General features: G+C 36.9%; 1 protein-coding gene across 3 annotated transcripts in view; it reads right to left on the bottom strand.

Moving 5' to 3' along the window:
• Positions 1-4,119: 4,119 nt before the first annotated feature.
• gnb1a (guanine nucleotide binding protein (G protein), beta polypeptide 1a) overlaps positions 4,120-15,834 on the bottom strand; it is a 35,582-nt gene continuing 23,867 nt past the window's right edge. For all 3 annotated transcript variants that reach the window (XM_038293103.1, XM_038293104.1, XM_038293105.1), the window contains exons 5-11: positions 14,643-14,706; positions 13,821-13,983; positions 12,395-12,461; positions 11,791-11,992; positions 10,813-11,029; positions 7,426-7,541; positions 4,120-6,280 (exon numbers count right to left, since the gene is read on the bottom strand). In XM_038293103.1, the coding sequence (XP_038149031.1) occupies positions 7,435-7,541; positions 10,813-11,029; positions 11,791-11,992; positions 12,395-12,461; positions 13,821-13,983; positions 14,643-14,706 (820 nt within the window). In that variant the 3' untranslated portion in view covers positions 4,120-6,280; positions 7,426-7,434. The remainder of the gene's footprint in view (positions 6,281-7,425; positions 7,542-10,812; positions 11,030-11,790; positions 11,993-12,394; positions 12,462-13,820; positions 13,984-14,642; positions 14,707-15,834) is intronic.

The raw sequence follows: 15,834 nt of genomic DNA, 5'->3' as shown, positions 1-15,834 counted from the left end.
ATAGCTTAAGGCATGAATATTATATCTGTATCTCATCATCCCAAATGTGAAGCATGGTGATGGCAGCCTAATGCTGTGGGATGTGTTTTTTTTTTTTTTTTCTTGTATAGATGGCAAGATGACAGTCAAATACAAAGAGACTCTTTCAGAAAACAGTCTTCAAAGTGTTTTGGGATAATTCATCTTTCAAAACAATGACCTGAAACACAAAGCCAAGATAACAAAAATATATATATAGCTTCAGGAGCAGGACGGCACAAAGACCCACCTGAACATGCCTGGACAAACCAAGGAATGGATCCCTAAGGAAGCTGGTCTATCTAACCTGTCTTGGATTAAGAGAGTCTGTATAAAATAATGGGAGGAATAATCAAATAAAAGTTTGACCTGAAGTATAAGATACTGTATGGATCAATTCACCATTAAACCATCAAAATGCAAAACCATGATGTGATCCAGTTTCTGTATGGGCTTACTCATGGAGAGCTGAGCAGTCAGTGGATGAGAGGAAACCCTGTGAATACATTTACTTACAGAGCATCAAAATATAGGTATTTATATACTCCTAAAAATAAAGGAAACACTCAAATAACACATCCTAGATACAAATGATTGAAATATTCATATATATAATATCATTGAATACTTTGTTCTGCAAAAAGTCAAATGTGCTGAAAGCTCAATCACACAAACATTAACAATTGAAATAAACTTTTTTTAACCAAAAGAGGCCTGGGTTTGGAGGCGTTTACAAAATTAAAGTAGAAAAACACACTGCAGGATTGAACTTTGATGTAATGTCCTGAGCCTGCTTCTGATGAGAAGGTGGGTGGTCACCCTAGGGAGCCTCCACCAACTCCTGGGGACTGTTTCAGAAAGGAGGTTAAGTGAAAACTCTGAGTTTGTTAACCCTGAAATGAGGGAAACTCTGGGTTTTCTGTTTCAGAAAGGGAGGTAAGTTAAACCTGAGAAAGCAGAGTAAGTCAAGCCCGTTTCTGAAAGAGAGGTAACTTATACTCAGAGTCAGTTACCATGGCAATTTACTCTGTGAACCTAACCTGGTCGGGAGCAGGTTTTCTTCAGAAAATCCAGAGTTTATTTTGGTCTCCTCCCCTTTTTTAAAGAGGAAGTGGTGTTTAAACACCTCATTGATTCTTTGGGGACATACAGTATTCATTGCACACATCTCAGTCACGTAGAGCGCATCAAAGGGAATGAAATGGCATGTCCTTTTATGGATGATCCTGTTTGTAAAGCCAGGTAGCTACTCTACTCCCATGATGTGCTCAAGGCTTACCTGCTTGAATTTTTTTTTTATATTTCATTTTCAGCTGCTGCCATGTTTTTTTGATTCCTGCAGGATTGCGCCTATCCATGAAAACTAAATTAGGTTTAATAAAATACTGTTCTTCCAGTTTCACCTCTGATATTATAACAGTTGGGTAAGTTACTCTAAAATAGTTCTTAATTACTAACTACAACTTTTATCTTCAACAAGTCTAATTAGATTAATGTAATAATTACTCTCTCTAGAAAGTATTGGTCTACTTACTAATTTGTTTTACTTACTTATTAATTACTTTCTAAATCCCAAATCAACCTCAACCACTTGAACAATACAAAGAGAGACAAGAAACTGCACTTCTAATGCTTTCAAATAAACAATATTCAATTGCATGAATTAATCTTAAATTGACCAAGGTGTGTAACTAGAGGGAGAAAGTTCAAATCAAAATATACCTTTTAAAATTTGATATTAAACCCACTATTGTTTTATAGTCTTTAATTTAATTACAGTATTTATATGACTTAAGTAACTTAATTCATTACACCCAACACTGTATAAAAGTAATTAAAATGTAAACTTACGCATTGACTAGAGCAGCTATTTTCACCCAAGCTAACTCTCTCTCCTTCGCCGCTGCAGCCGTGTTGCTTTTAAAAAAAATACATGTTCAAATTCTGCATATGCTTGCATAAGCACATCCAGTTCTGCTGGTGAGAAATATGCACATCTTTTTTTGTCTGACGCTGTTGCCATGGTGACTCGTGATATCTGTGCTCCATTGATAATGGCTTTTTATAGTTGTGGTGCATGCGCTTAACTCAGAGTCAGTCAATTTAGAGTTGATTGAACTAACTCATTTCAGCTGTTCTGAAACCCAAAACTCAGAGTTTCCCATCTCAGGATAAGTCAACTCAGAGTTCAAGTTTTAACTCAGAGTTGGTTGAACTTCCTTATTGAAACAGGCCCCTGGACAGTCTGTGGTGCAACATGACATTGGTGGATGGATCGAGGCATGATGTCTTAGATTTGCTCAGATTCCGGTCTGGGGAATGGGTGGGCCAGTCCATAGCTTCAATGCCTTCATCTTGCAGGAACTGCTGACACACTACAGCCACATAAGGTCTACTATTGTCCTGCATTAAAAGGAACCTAGCACCAACTGCAGCAGCATATGGTCTAACATCGGTCTGAGGATCTCATCTCGGCCATACTACCTTAGGCGAGAACATGGAGGGATGTGCGTCCCTCCAAAGAAATGCCACCCCACACTATTACTGACCCACTACCACACCGGTCATGCTGGAGGATGTTTCAGGCCATGGATCACTCTCTGGTTTGTCTCCAGATGTACGCAGTGTGAACCTGCTTTCTGAAGAGAACAGGGCGGCAGTGGCTAATTTGCCAATCCAGGTGTTCTCTGGTAAATGCTAAGCATCCTGCTGGTGTTGGGCTGTGAGAACAACCCACATCAGTAGACATCTGACCCTCATACCATCCTCATGGAGTTGGTTTCTGTTTGCGCAGACACATGCACATTTGTCGCCTGTTGATCATTTTGCAGGGCTCTGGCAGTGCTCCTCCTTGCACAAAGGGGGAGGTAGCAGTCCTGCTGCTGGGTTATTGCCCTCCTAAGGCCTCCTCAGTGTCTTCTGGGAGTGCGTGGAGCCTCTGGACACTATGCTGACAGACGAAACAAAACTTCTTGCCACAGCTGTCATTGATGTGCCATCCTGGATTAGCTGCACTACCGGAGCCACTTGTGTTTGTAGAGTCCATCTCATTCCAGCACGAATATAAAACCACCACCAATGTTCAAAAGTGATCAAAACATCAGCCAGAAAGCAAGGCTGTGGTCCTACTTGCAGAACCACTCCTTTATTGTTTTGCTAATTGCAAAAAATATCAACCCATTGTCTATTCCATCTACACGAGAATGAAATTGTCATTCATTGTTGCTTCTTAAGTGGATTTGAAGTTATTTTGTGATAAGTGTTCCTTTTTTTTTTTTTTAACAGAGTATTTATCAATGTTTTCAAACAGTTCATTGCTTGTGTAATTCCAAAAAGTCTGGCATCAGAGAAACATCTGCAGGATAAAGCAGTCACCTTGATCATCTGACACACTCTCTGCGTCCCCTAGGCTCAAAACATTGTTTTTATAAGAATATAAAATATGGATTATTACTGTTTAAGCTGTGCTTTACCCCCCCAACAACATACATGCTTAACTTTCATCAGCTTTATTTGTAAATGCTTGTGAACCTGAACCCCATTTGTCTTGTAAGTCATTGATTGCATTTGCTGCAAATTTTAGGCATGAAAAAAACCTTAAAGGTGTGTTTAAAGTATTATATATTAGTAAAAAAAAAAAAACTTTTCAGTTAATTTTTGTGTTAGGGCAATGCTAAAGTCAATTGACTAAAAATACAGATGAATGAAAATTATTTTTTCAAAACAGCTGGAGAAGCACCTCCTCACTTTTTCCAGTAGAGGGCACCGAGATGCAGAAAACGTTAACCCCCACCAAAAACAGACTTGTGGGAGCATCTGACCTGGCAGCCTCCTATAAGTGAATTACTGATAAAGACTGTAACTACCTGGAAGCTAAGAAACTGAGATAAATGAAATACAATTAAAGGATTACTGGCATGCTGATGTTAAGACGGTATTTAAAAAGAAACTATTAAACTTTACAGAGGAGCAAGGCTGATGGAACAGTGGATAAGAAATTCCTTTATTTGACTTTAACATAATTACAAGGAAACCAAACAGTCTGCAGTTTTCTAGCTTCAGTGGGAATTGCTCTAAGTGAATCACACTCAACACAGCAGGTCATCTCAAACTGCTTTTTATTACATCTTAAATAACAGTACATTTTAATATAGTTTCTATCTTGCATCCAGCTTTCGGTTGTACACTGACTGACTTTAAAATTAAATACAAAAGGTGAAGGGGAGGCAGTGGGGAGGGGGGTGCAGAGCTCTACAGTTATTTGATGGAGAAAGAGAAAAAGGAAAAAAGTTTAATTAATTTTTAATATTTTTATTCGTTTTATTTTTTGCCAACTCCAGGCCTAACGCACAATTACAGCACATTTTCTTTTGTACAGAATGTCGCAGAGAGAGAGAAAAAATAACAGGTTGGGAAGAAAAAGATCCTACTGCTAAAGAAAAGCGTTTTGTTTACAAGGAGAAGGGAATAACAGAAAGTTCTGCCATTCAGATGCTGCAAGATTTTTTTTTCTCATTTTCTATTAAAAGGTCAAAAAAAATGAAACTGTTATAAAAGGTTTCGGTAAATGGAAATTTCGTTTGCTACAGAAGGAATGAAAATCTATTTGTTCCATTTGGACTGTATGTGTTTAAGGTAAATGAATGTATGTACGCTTGTGTGTACAATTTAAGCATTCATGTGACTTCTAAAATTAGTGGAATCCCTCCCAAGAATGGACCAAGTAACCGTTTATGTTGCAGGGTTTGCTTCTCAAGTGCATAGCTTTGACATTTCAGTTGAAACATGTATGCACAGAGTAGCAAAAAGAAAAAAAACAAAAACAAAGGAAAATAGAGAAAAAAAATATAAATACCATTGTATTGATATATTCAACAGGTTATTTTTCTTAAAGAAAAACATCAAAAGGACTTAATTCCATATGCACCTTTTAAGCAATTCTACAGCATGCGATTCTAAGAGATAACCCACCCATGGCAGACAACCAAAAATCTTTTTTTTCTTGTTTTTAACTTAAAAAGTTTCAATATCATTATTTTCAAACATTGATTTATACAACATGTCATTCACAGAGTAGTAACTGCATTTCCAAGCACGGAATGGGACCCTCTGTTAAAAAGAAACATCCGGAGCGCGACCGGGCTAAAGCGGAGGTAGTCCCTACTCAACCAGATCACCTCACCGGTCCCGACCACGGGCAACAGAAACCAGGGAGAGCTAAAGTAAAAGTAGGGGGGGAATAAAGGAACAAAAAGGAAAAGGGTGGGCAGGGTAGATTATGATCTGATGGGTTAATCTTCATTTAATTATTCTACACTGTTGCCAGACAGAAAGGTGTAAGAATGGTTAAAATGTTTCTTTTTTTTTTGTTTTTCTTTTTTACATTTTAAAAACAAGCATTCATTATCATAAACAGCATGTGCTTGGTTAGTTAACTTTTTTCCTTTAGACATTATCCTATATATGCAACGTTTAATTTTTGTGCAAACAAAGATCTGTGGACTACACTGGAAAAAAAATAAAATAAAATAAAAAGGAACATTAAAGTATCATGGAGCTAAATATACAGAAGGGTGAGATGTGGCTTGAGGACTCCCCGTTGAAGCTGAATTCTCTCACTTTGTTCTCCAGTGGGATAAAGCTGGGCTTACGATGACGCGGTCTGAAGCTTCGCTTGCTTCTCGGTCTATAAACATTCGCCTAAAGACTAGGAAATAAATCAAAGCTTTGATCCTCGTTTTAAACATTAACTGACAGTTCACTGATCTACCTCTCTTCAACAGAGTGTAATGATGAACAGAGAAGCAAAAGAAACATGGTCAAAAAGCCATGAAGAGTTAGATCACTGCCTTCATTCAGACCTGTGCATAAGGAGGATGCAGGACACATTTGCTGTGTGGTGTAGCAGTGGTGGGAGGGGGCTTCGTATTTTTCATTTATTACATTACCAGACTATTGTTGGAGAGGTTTTACCCCCAGCAGCCCACTTGGAAATCACTAAATTCCTCAAGCTTTTTTTTGTGTAATTTTTTTCTAAGCTGAATGAGTGAGACAATTGTGCTCTTTTAAATGAGAAGAAGAGAGGAGGAGAGAATTTTTGCCCTTGATAGTTTTTTTTGTTGTTTTTTTAGGGGGGGGGGGGGGGGTGTTTGGAGTCAGTATCATGGTGTTTTTTTTCTTTCAAAAAAGATTGGATATGCAATAAAATGAACATTGTGATGTTGGAATGGTCTTTCACTCAACTTTGGAGTCCGGATGACATCTAGAAGGGAAAAAAAGGGTAAACAATGAAGAATGGGTTACAACATTATTCCACACAGGCCGATTCTATTCAGATTATTAATAAGATGCCAAATCAACACAAATGCCATCTCAAGGCACTTTACAGATCATGATATGATAAATATTAAATCATTTAACTGTATCATGCTTCATTATTGGAATTTAAACCAAATTCAACTAAATATAAAAAGAGGCTGTTGTTTAACATGCTGTACTTTCACTCCTAACCTCCAGGTGGCAGCACATACAATCATAAGTTAACAGCAGTACATGTATGATGAAACATGAGCTTTATGCTTTTGAAACCCTTAAAAATTAGATATAGTTAACCTTTAATAGGTTTAAAAACTAAAGAGCATATTTGGATAAATGTTTTGTAGCCATGAAAACATTTCTTACAAAATTAGAGCAGAATAAAAACGGGCACAAATTTAAAGCCTTTTTAAATATGTTGCGTACATTTCTTGGATAGAGGAGAATCTGTTTTAGAATCAAATAACCTATTTAGCCTGAAAGCCTTTCATGGCCCAAACATTACATTACCTGTCCATCATTGAGAGATTTTAACGACACTGAGTCTGGAGAAAGATTAAGTTCTTTAAACATAATGTCAATAAAATGGCGTTTGTTAGGTTTTACACCCAAGAGTTGATCAACTGCCAAATATAACAGCTAGATGTTAAAAACAATGGAATCAAGTGGGACAAAGACTCCCAAACATGCATCCAAACTTGTTTTGAAATCTGGAATGACCCAGATACTTACTGGGTTTTAATTAAGTTAATAATACCTTAAATCTGTCTGTGATAAAAAAAAAACCAAACAAAAAAAACATCTAATTTAAATTATGGCGACCATTTCTCATATAGGTTATCAAATACAGAATCAGGTCAGAGGCTTGTTGAGGTTTACAGTGAGTATGTGATCACTAACCAGATGTTGGTGTAATTTCATAAAACATAAAATTCTGCACCCAGATCTTGTTTTTGAAAACATGAGAGGTTATTTGCTCTGTTTAATACTACCCTTTAGATAAGAAAACGATACATTTTAGCCTTTGATTTGGACCATTTAATTTCTTAGTTACAGGATATGAACGCTCCTGGTTCCTCGTGGAAAGCTCACCTTCGGACTCTAGTTCCAGATCTTGAGGAAGCTGTCCCAGGACCCTGTCGCCACTGCCATGCCATCGTCGGTCACACCCAAGCAGCTCACCCGGTTATCATGACCAGCCAGGACACCTACAGAAACAGCAAACAGGAGATATCAATGAAACGGCAGATGTGAAACTGTAAAACGTGAAAAGTAAAAGGATTTATAAATCAGACAAAGCAGCACAGCGTTCAGGTTCTGGTAACGGAGGACAAAATTACATTTAAGTGCACACAAAAAAGAACAAAAGAAAACTGTCCTTTTAAAAAAAAAGCACATGTACAGCAACTACTACCATAAATTCTCAATCTACGACATCTTTATTTATTATTATTTTTTTATGCAAGCTATGGAGCTCCTTTCAAATTAGTTTGACACTTTGTCTACCTTCCTTCTTACCCTCAAACACACATGCAACAAATTAATTGCATGGGATGATTAGCCGATTTTTGATTATGTGCAACTTTGTGCAGACCAATCAGCGTGACCTAGAAATACAGGTATATTTTTTTGTGCAAGCAGAAGTACATATTAATTACCCATAATTAGAGTGTAATAATAATAGCTATTTTAACTGAGGATGTCCTGATGTGATGTGGATATTGTAATTTAAAAAAATATGGACAATATGGAGCTACATGCAAAATCTCAGGTATCATCTTGCAGGTAGAAATAGTTCACTTCTGGGTCAGTTACTCTCATATGTACTGCTGCTTTATTCTTGTTTACAACTTGATCAAATCGTTTCTAACATTTAATACATTTTGTGCCAATAAGGTATCGGATCAATATCACTACTGGTTAATACCCAGAACTGCAATATCTTATCAGTCTAATAATATTGACAGGATATGAATTTTATACAAAAAGGAAAATGAGAAAAACAAAACACTTTTAAATATTTACAGGTATTGTGCTAAAAAACACAAAAACACAACACTGCTTGACAATCAAAATATTTCCGTTAGAAAAGTAGAAATTATTTTTGTAACAGCTAAATATTTTCAGGAATAACTTATCTACTGGTAAATACCAAGTTATTTATTACAGTAGGAAGCTGAGTGTTCAGGACTCTGATCTGTTTACATGAATCCATAATGAATCCAGTTGAGGCCTGTTCAGATTCATTACCATATGGTGTGTAAAACATTATCCGCATTGAATGATCCTAAGTTGAATGGTGGAACACTTACTAAAGAACAGTTTTGTAAATGCATAGCCCCACAAATGTGGTAGCTGAAAGTAACCTTAAGATGAAACGATTTTGGATAAAACAGAAAGGTTTACCAGAAGGACTGTAAAGGAAAACATAATTTCAGCAACATTGTAACTGCTTCAGTGTGCTTTTGTTATTAGGGACAAATTCCAACTCTGGCAAACATCTTTTGCTGAAATGCCTGCTAATGTCCCATGATGCATTTCTGTTTCATGCTTAAACCTTTAGTCTGACTTGACAACAAGCTGCACTATACTCTCCAGAGGTCAGAACCTCTTCTGATAAACACCATGTGCGTGTATTCCTGTAAGCGTAGCGCTGTCACACACTAACAGTGATTATGTTCAGAGGATCTGTTGTACATCATAAGCCAAGAAGCTAACCACCTAGAAAAAACCCCTAGCCTTTATGATGCCCTTAAATAAAGCTTCAAATTTCCACCTCGTTTCTGAAACTGCAGTGATGAAGCCGTGCAGCTGCCTGGGATCTCTGACGCTCGCGTTTAAATGATGGGAGACTGTGAGAAGCTTTAAAAGGCCAGCCTATCCTGAATAGCACTTCACAGCTCTGTTTGGACATGCTGACAAGTGGCTGAACAATGAGCAGTGAGATTTTCCAGAGGTAAAAGTGTTAAGCTTCAGTATTAACGTTATGACAAATCATTGGCATTTGGTAAAAAAAAAAAGATGTAGACAGTGGGATCAGAGAAACAGGAAAAGTCCTCACAATGATAGAAATATCAGTTATCTAAACCATTTCTAGGATAAGGTAGAAAACCTCATTCACCAAGATCATTTCCTGATTTTAGCAGCTTTCTGATGTTTTTTCCACCCACTACAAAGGTCCAGACTCAAATGTTTAGACGTTTATCTCAGCATTTAAGTCCCAGATCTCAACCTTTAAGATCCTTGAAGAAAAAAGTATCTATGGTCCCTTTTCTAGCAGCTTTAAGTTGCTCTCCTCCACCCTGAAAGCCTTCAAACGTTTACATCACTGCTTCTCAGTACAGGTAATGGCCTTATTCATCCCTAATTCTCTGATTGTAGCTGCTGCTGAGCAGCCTTCTGGTTCATGTATAATCACACAAATAATCAAGCGGTGAAAACAGCTAATTTTGTGGTGTCTGAACAAAAACTAGGGATAGGCTTTATTATGGAGCTCTTGAACTTTTTATTAAGCATTATTAGAAATTTTTTAAAGGTTAATAAGAAAGGTATTTCTTTTATCAGACTATACAGGAATCTTTCTAAATCAGGCTTTTGGAAAGATGTAAGTCCGGGGATGCTTCACATCTCAAACCGTTAGAGGAGAAGCTGCAGGCTTCCAGAAAACCTTTCCTTCTAAAAAAAAAAAAATGTATATCCTCAATTCAGTTTAAACGTGACCATATATTACAGAAATAACAACAAACTGCTCATAAATTAACAGATTTTGTTCACAATAAAACAGAAAAATTAAGATCCTGACTTAGTCATTTATAAGGTACTTATAAAAGAAGTTGATGTAATCTTACACAGGTCTAGAAAAGGGCAAACAAAATCTTACTCCTTATACTAGAGCCAAGACTTTCTTCATCTTTCAATTCATAGTTAATTTATAAAATAAATGTTTTTTATTAGGAAACTGTTTGGATAAACCAAAAGAGCTCTTATCTTGCGATTTAGACTTTAGGTCCACTTTAAAAACATTTATTTATTTTGAAAAGGGGCTTAATAGTATACTCACTAAACACGTTTAAAATGTGTTGACTAAGCTAAACTTCCACATCTTACAGTGATTTTTGGTTTATAACCAAATCTTAAAAAATTAAGGATTTTCTTCATACTTAATGAAATGTACTGCACATCGACACAATTATCAACTATACTGCAGGTTTAAAAGGAGAGAGAAACAAGTATCAAACAATAAAATAGCTATAAAAGATTAGCCTTGTTTATGTAATAAAACATGTCTTTAAACTTTAAACGTCTAACATGAAATCATAAAGGTGCCGAAGTTCTCAGTTTAGAATCACACAACAGAGCTAACTGAAGAAGTTAGGACACAACTTTTTATACCATAAGGCCTAATAAGGAATATATGGCTGAAACAGTTGGTGAAATTCAGTTAAAGTTCACCACAGTATTTTTTGCGGCACGGCTTACCTGCGCGGTCGCCCTTCAAAGTGTCCCAGACGTTGCAGTTGAAATCATCATAGCCAGCCAGCAGTAAGCGGCCGCTCTTAGAGAATGCTACGGAGGTGATGCCGCAGATGATGTTGTCATGTGAGTAAACCATCAGCTCCTGGTCGGCACGCAGGTCAAAAAGCCGGCAGGTGGCGTCATCTGAGCCCGTGGCGAAGGCGTTGCCATTGGGGAAGAACTGTAAGAGGAGAGGAAACTATAAGGGCTCATATCTATTAAAATAAACAACCTAGATGTATTTTACGTTAATTTCTCGATAGGAGAAATTCAGAGGCAGAAGTAGGAGAGAAGCTTATTTTAATCATCCAATATGCAGAGAAAATTAATTGTGTTGCAGTAAATTAATTTCAGCTAAATTGGATAGATTGTAAAACGGATTAAATCAGACATAAAATATAATCACATCTAAAAGGCATATATTACTAATTATCTATTAAGAGAACGTGGCTAATAAAAAAATAAAACAAGAACCTATTGGTAGAAATGTATTCCTGTTGCATTGCTACATTTTCTTACACCAAACTATAAGAAAAACATTATTCTAAATGGATGGTCGTCAAAAGAAGGTAAAGTTAACGCACAGTTGGTACACAATGATGAAAACACTGAATATTAAAGGGAATAAATGACCAGTAGCCTCTAAAATCATTTGTCAGATAGAGATTAGCTGAATAGCAAAGACTTCTTGGAAATATTTGGTTGATAATAACCACATTTTAATTAATCTAATTAATATCAGTTCTCTCTCTCTTCAGGCTATACTGTCTGCCTCTGAGCTTCATCCAGACACTGAGGCAGAGCTACGCCTCATCACTGTATGCTCCCACCATCAAACTGGCATCAGCAAGTGTTCAGGTGAAAACATTCACTTTCCAATGGTCAGTAGACACCCCGACCCATCATGTATTTATGATTTGTGTGTTTGTGTGCTCTTCGTACACAGATGGCATTGATGTCTGACTCGTGGCCAGTGAAGGTCTGTCGGCACATTCCTTCTCTGATGTCCCAGAGCTTGGCTGAGGCATCGCAGGCTCCAGACACAAACAGTCTGCTGTCCGGCGCCAGGGAGAGGCTCATCACGTCACCGGTGTGACCAGCAAATGTAGTTGTCTGTTGACCAGTTTCAATGTCCCACAGAGCACTGAAAAAGGAAAAAAAAAAAAAGTACTATTAACAACTGATATTCAGTACAGAATTAAATCTGCAGCTATCTGACTGCAGGTATAATGTTATCCGAATAAAACAAACCCAATATTTTGGGCAGATAAAATGAATGAAAAGCAGTTTTTAACCTGTTTGGTTTTATTTGATCCTATTCGGCTCTCTTTGATCAAATATGGATGTAAAAGTGGTGTCATATTAAGATTAATATATTTTAAAGAACCAAAAAAAAAAAAATGATATCTTAAGAATGTGGTGATGCATACAATCAATTATTCTAAAATACAAAATATATTATATATAATATAGAAAATATAATTACAGGTCTTGATTCACAATGATTTCACATTGAAATGTAATTGGTGCAATACCCCAAACTCACCAGGTGGTGTCTCCAGAGCTCGTTACAATCTGGTTGTCATCCAGGAAGCGACAGCAGGACAAGTAACCTGAACAAAATCAAACACAAAGATCAACTAAGGTATGGTGTTCACTTTACTTCCAAGTCAAACTGATGGGATGTTACTTTTTCTGCAAACAGAGGAAGGGTCCTGATACCAAACAGTCATCACACCCACAGAGAAGGCTGAGTGAGCTGCATGTGGGGGAGATGAACAGCCCAATTCTCCACAAACAAACATGAAAACACTCGAGGGCATCTCCTGGTTTACAGCTTGCTTCCATAACTCATCCAATACTAGCTGGCAGAGTGCATTCACCCCTCCCCATAGTGAGGGAACTGGACTAAAATGCTGACACACTTCCTGCATCATGTGACACTGATCAGATGAATGCTCCTTGCTTTAGTGCTCAATGCTTTCATTAGTTTGTGATGATACTAAGGTCCTTTAATGCATGGAAATCTATATACTTAGACCATGAGGATGAAAGAAGCAAACCAGCAGGGTTCCTACACATTCTTCACAATTTCAGACTATTCTTTTTTTTTTTTTTTCCCAAAAGGTTTTTGTGACCTTTGAAAAAATTGAACACAAAACATGATCCTATTAGAGTATTCTCTGTATGCTCCACATCATGAAATGACACCAAGAAGAGGATGGCTACCATTGGGTGAATAATAATACTGAATATAGATAGATATTTTTTTTGCAGAAATGCGTTCATTCTTCCTCTGGAGTATAAACCAGATCCAGGTGAAGAACTACAGGTTCAGCTTAACGTTACTCTGGAAGAAAGTCTTGTTTAGACCATTGAGGAGCTGGACTAAAACTTTGGTTAAAGTAACAAAATATTAAGTGAAATGAAATTATGGAAACTCCTATATTTTAGAAAAGTTTGGATTGTCATTTTCCAGGCGTAGGAGAGATGATATAAGTGTAAAAGCTCCAACAGTTTTATTGAATAAAAATCTAGTTTTTCCTCCATAACTTTAAGTCATCTATGCTAACATTTCTATTAACTTCAATACTGTTTAGGAAATTTTATCCATCAATTTCAAAATTTTTGATTTATGAAAAGGAAAAAAAGTGCAGTAAATGATGTAAAGTCCCTCTAGCTAAACCTCATAATCTGACAGATTTATTCTACCCAATTGCAACCTAAAAACTTGGAACGCTGTACATGACATAGTCACACTTTGTATATAAAATTAAACATCAGCACAGGTTGTTTGAGACTTGGAAATGATCTTTATGTGCAGCAGTATGAATCATCAGTTCCTGGCTGCTTTATCTGGAGGTTTAAGAACCTTCATAGAACAAACAAAGCACTGAATTGCAACTAAAACCCATTCGATCCAGAGACTGATGGCTGAACTAGAACCAGGGTGATCCAAACATCAGGTCTACCTGTGTGTCCGGCCAGCTCACGGCTGACGCGCACATTTCCTTCACGGGTCTTCAGGTTGTAGATGGAGCAGATGTTGTCCAGGCCACCACAGGCAACGTAGTTCCCAGAAGGAGCATAGGCGCATGTCATCACCCAGGAGGAGCGCAGTGGGATGGCGTGGACCTGGAGGAAGAAAGATTTAATATTAGATAGTATGCAGTGACAGATGGACCAGAGAAGAGAGAAAGAGAGCAGGGGGCATGTGACAAATTCTGTTTGCAGTAATAACCTTTCAAGGGCACAAGGCTCACTACACACCGATAAATAACATACTGTTATTTTAAACAAACACACACTGGAAATATGGAGATAATTCTTCTGATGATCAGGTTACCGTCAGAGCCATTTACCTGGCAAAGTATCAAAAAATGTGTTTGAGGTCAGGAATCCACCTTTGATCACTAATGAAATGCCTTTATCCATCACTGTGATTATATCGTGATTCAATTTCAGTGTAACAGTGGAAAAGCTCATCTAGTCTGGATGGATAAGAACTTATTAGGAACTTTGGCCTAATCCTAAATGATACAGTAACCTATTTATTTTATAAACACATTTCTTTAATGTTTTTATTCACCTCCCTTAAAGCCAGAATTAAAAAAATTTCTATTTTATTTTGAATTTAAATTTACAGAGCACCATAGAAAAATGGACCACATGCAGCTACATTTATTCCCTTAAATTTATTCCTAATTCTGCATAGGGCTGAATGTTGACTTTATTTAAATGCTTTATGTTTGGGGAGCAGGTTAGAACGGCTCCATGTTTTAACCAGCTTTTACCTTGTTCGTGGTGTAGCTGTCCCAAATAATGAGTTTGCCATCCTGGGAGGCGCTGACCAAAAGCCTTGAAGAGAAAAAATATATAAATTTAAGATTTATTATTTCATATATTCTCTTATTAAAATCCTTCAAGAATCTAAAAAAAAAAAAAAAAAAAAAAAAAAAAAAAAACACATAAAAAAATCATGTTTGAATATAGCAAATAAATTCAACATCTTCAAATATAAAGCAAGACTGTCAATGCTAACTTCTTTTAATGTCAACATGAAACATTTTGACTATTTGCTCTCCACTTCTCACAAGACATCAATAATATTTTTCTGATGGAGACTTTTTAAAAGCAGATTTAGTCCAGAGAGCCCTCTCAGGTGCTCTCTGTGGATGTAATCTGCCATCCAACAAGAGTAACCACAGAGACGATCCCAAAGGTGCAGGAGCAGCGGTGAGCAAAGCAAGGACTGCAGGGACTACGCTCCACTTAACTACAGCACTGACGGTAATGAGTTCACATCGAGATGGCAGAAAAATAAAACACGAGGGCATTTCTACTGTGATAAAACTTTTCACGATATGACTTGAACCTAACATTATGTAGGTTACAGCAGGAAACAAAGAATAAAACAAACAAGGAGCTTCTGGTATCCTGTAATAAAATGTGTTTCCTTTGGATCAGCCTGTAGTGAAAGAGTCAACGGATCAGCTGAGAGATGGTGATAAATCGCTTTGAGGCATTCATCTCAATATTTTAATTCTGGTTTCAGCTCAGATCTATTAAAGAAACTCAAACTGTTTAAGTTCAAAACATCCTCGTGTTGAACAGCTCAAATCAAAAAGAGAAAAAAATCCTCGGAGGTTCCCCTTTACTATTATCACCCTGCTGATGTTCACGGATCACTTAGGTAACAGGGCCTCGTTCCCATCTAATGCAGAAACGTGTTGATGAGATGGGAGCTGTTTAAAGATAACTGGAATAACTGAGATTGAGTATTTATTTTAAAGAATCTGTTCCATTTCCTTAAATAAACCTGAAGCCATAAAATATTTTAAAGGATGTTAACTGTATTACGTGGCATGCGGATGATTTTGTTCCATGAAATACATACTTGACTTTTGTTATTTTAGTAACTGCTTAATTTGAAACATTCAATACAGGACAAACAGAGGGAGGATGTCAGGACTTTAGATCGTTTTA

This window comes from Cyprinodon tularosa, unplaced genomic scaffold (assembly GCF_016077235.1).
Source record: "Cyprinodon tularosa strain WSP-4 unplaced genomic scaffold, ASM1607723v1 ctg320, whole genome shotgun sequence".
Lineage (NCBI taxonomy): Eukaryota > Metazoa > Chordata > Actinopteri > Cyprinodontiformes > Cyprinodontidae > Cyprinodon > Cyprinodon tularosa.
This window is presented reverse-complemented; position numbering and strand designations above follow the sequence as displayed.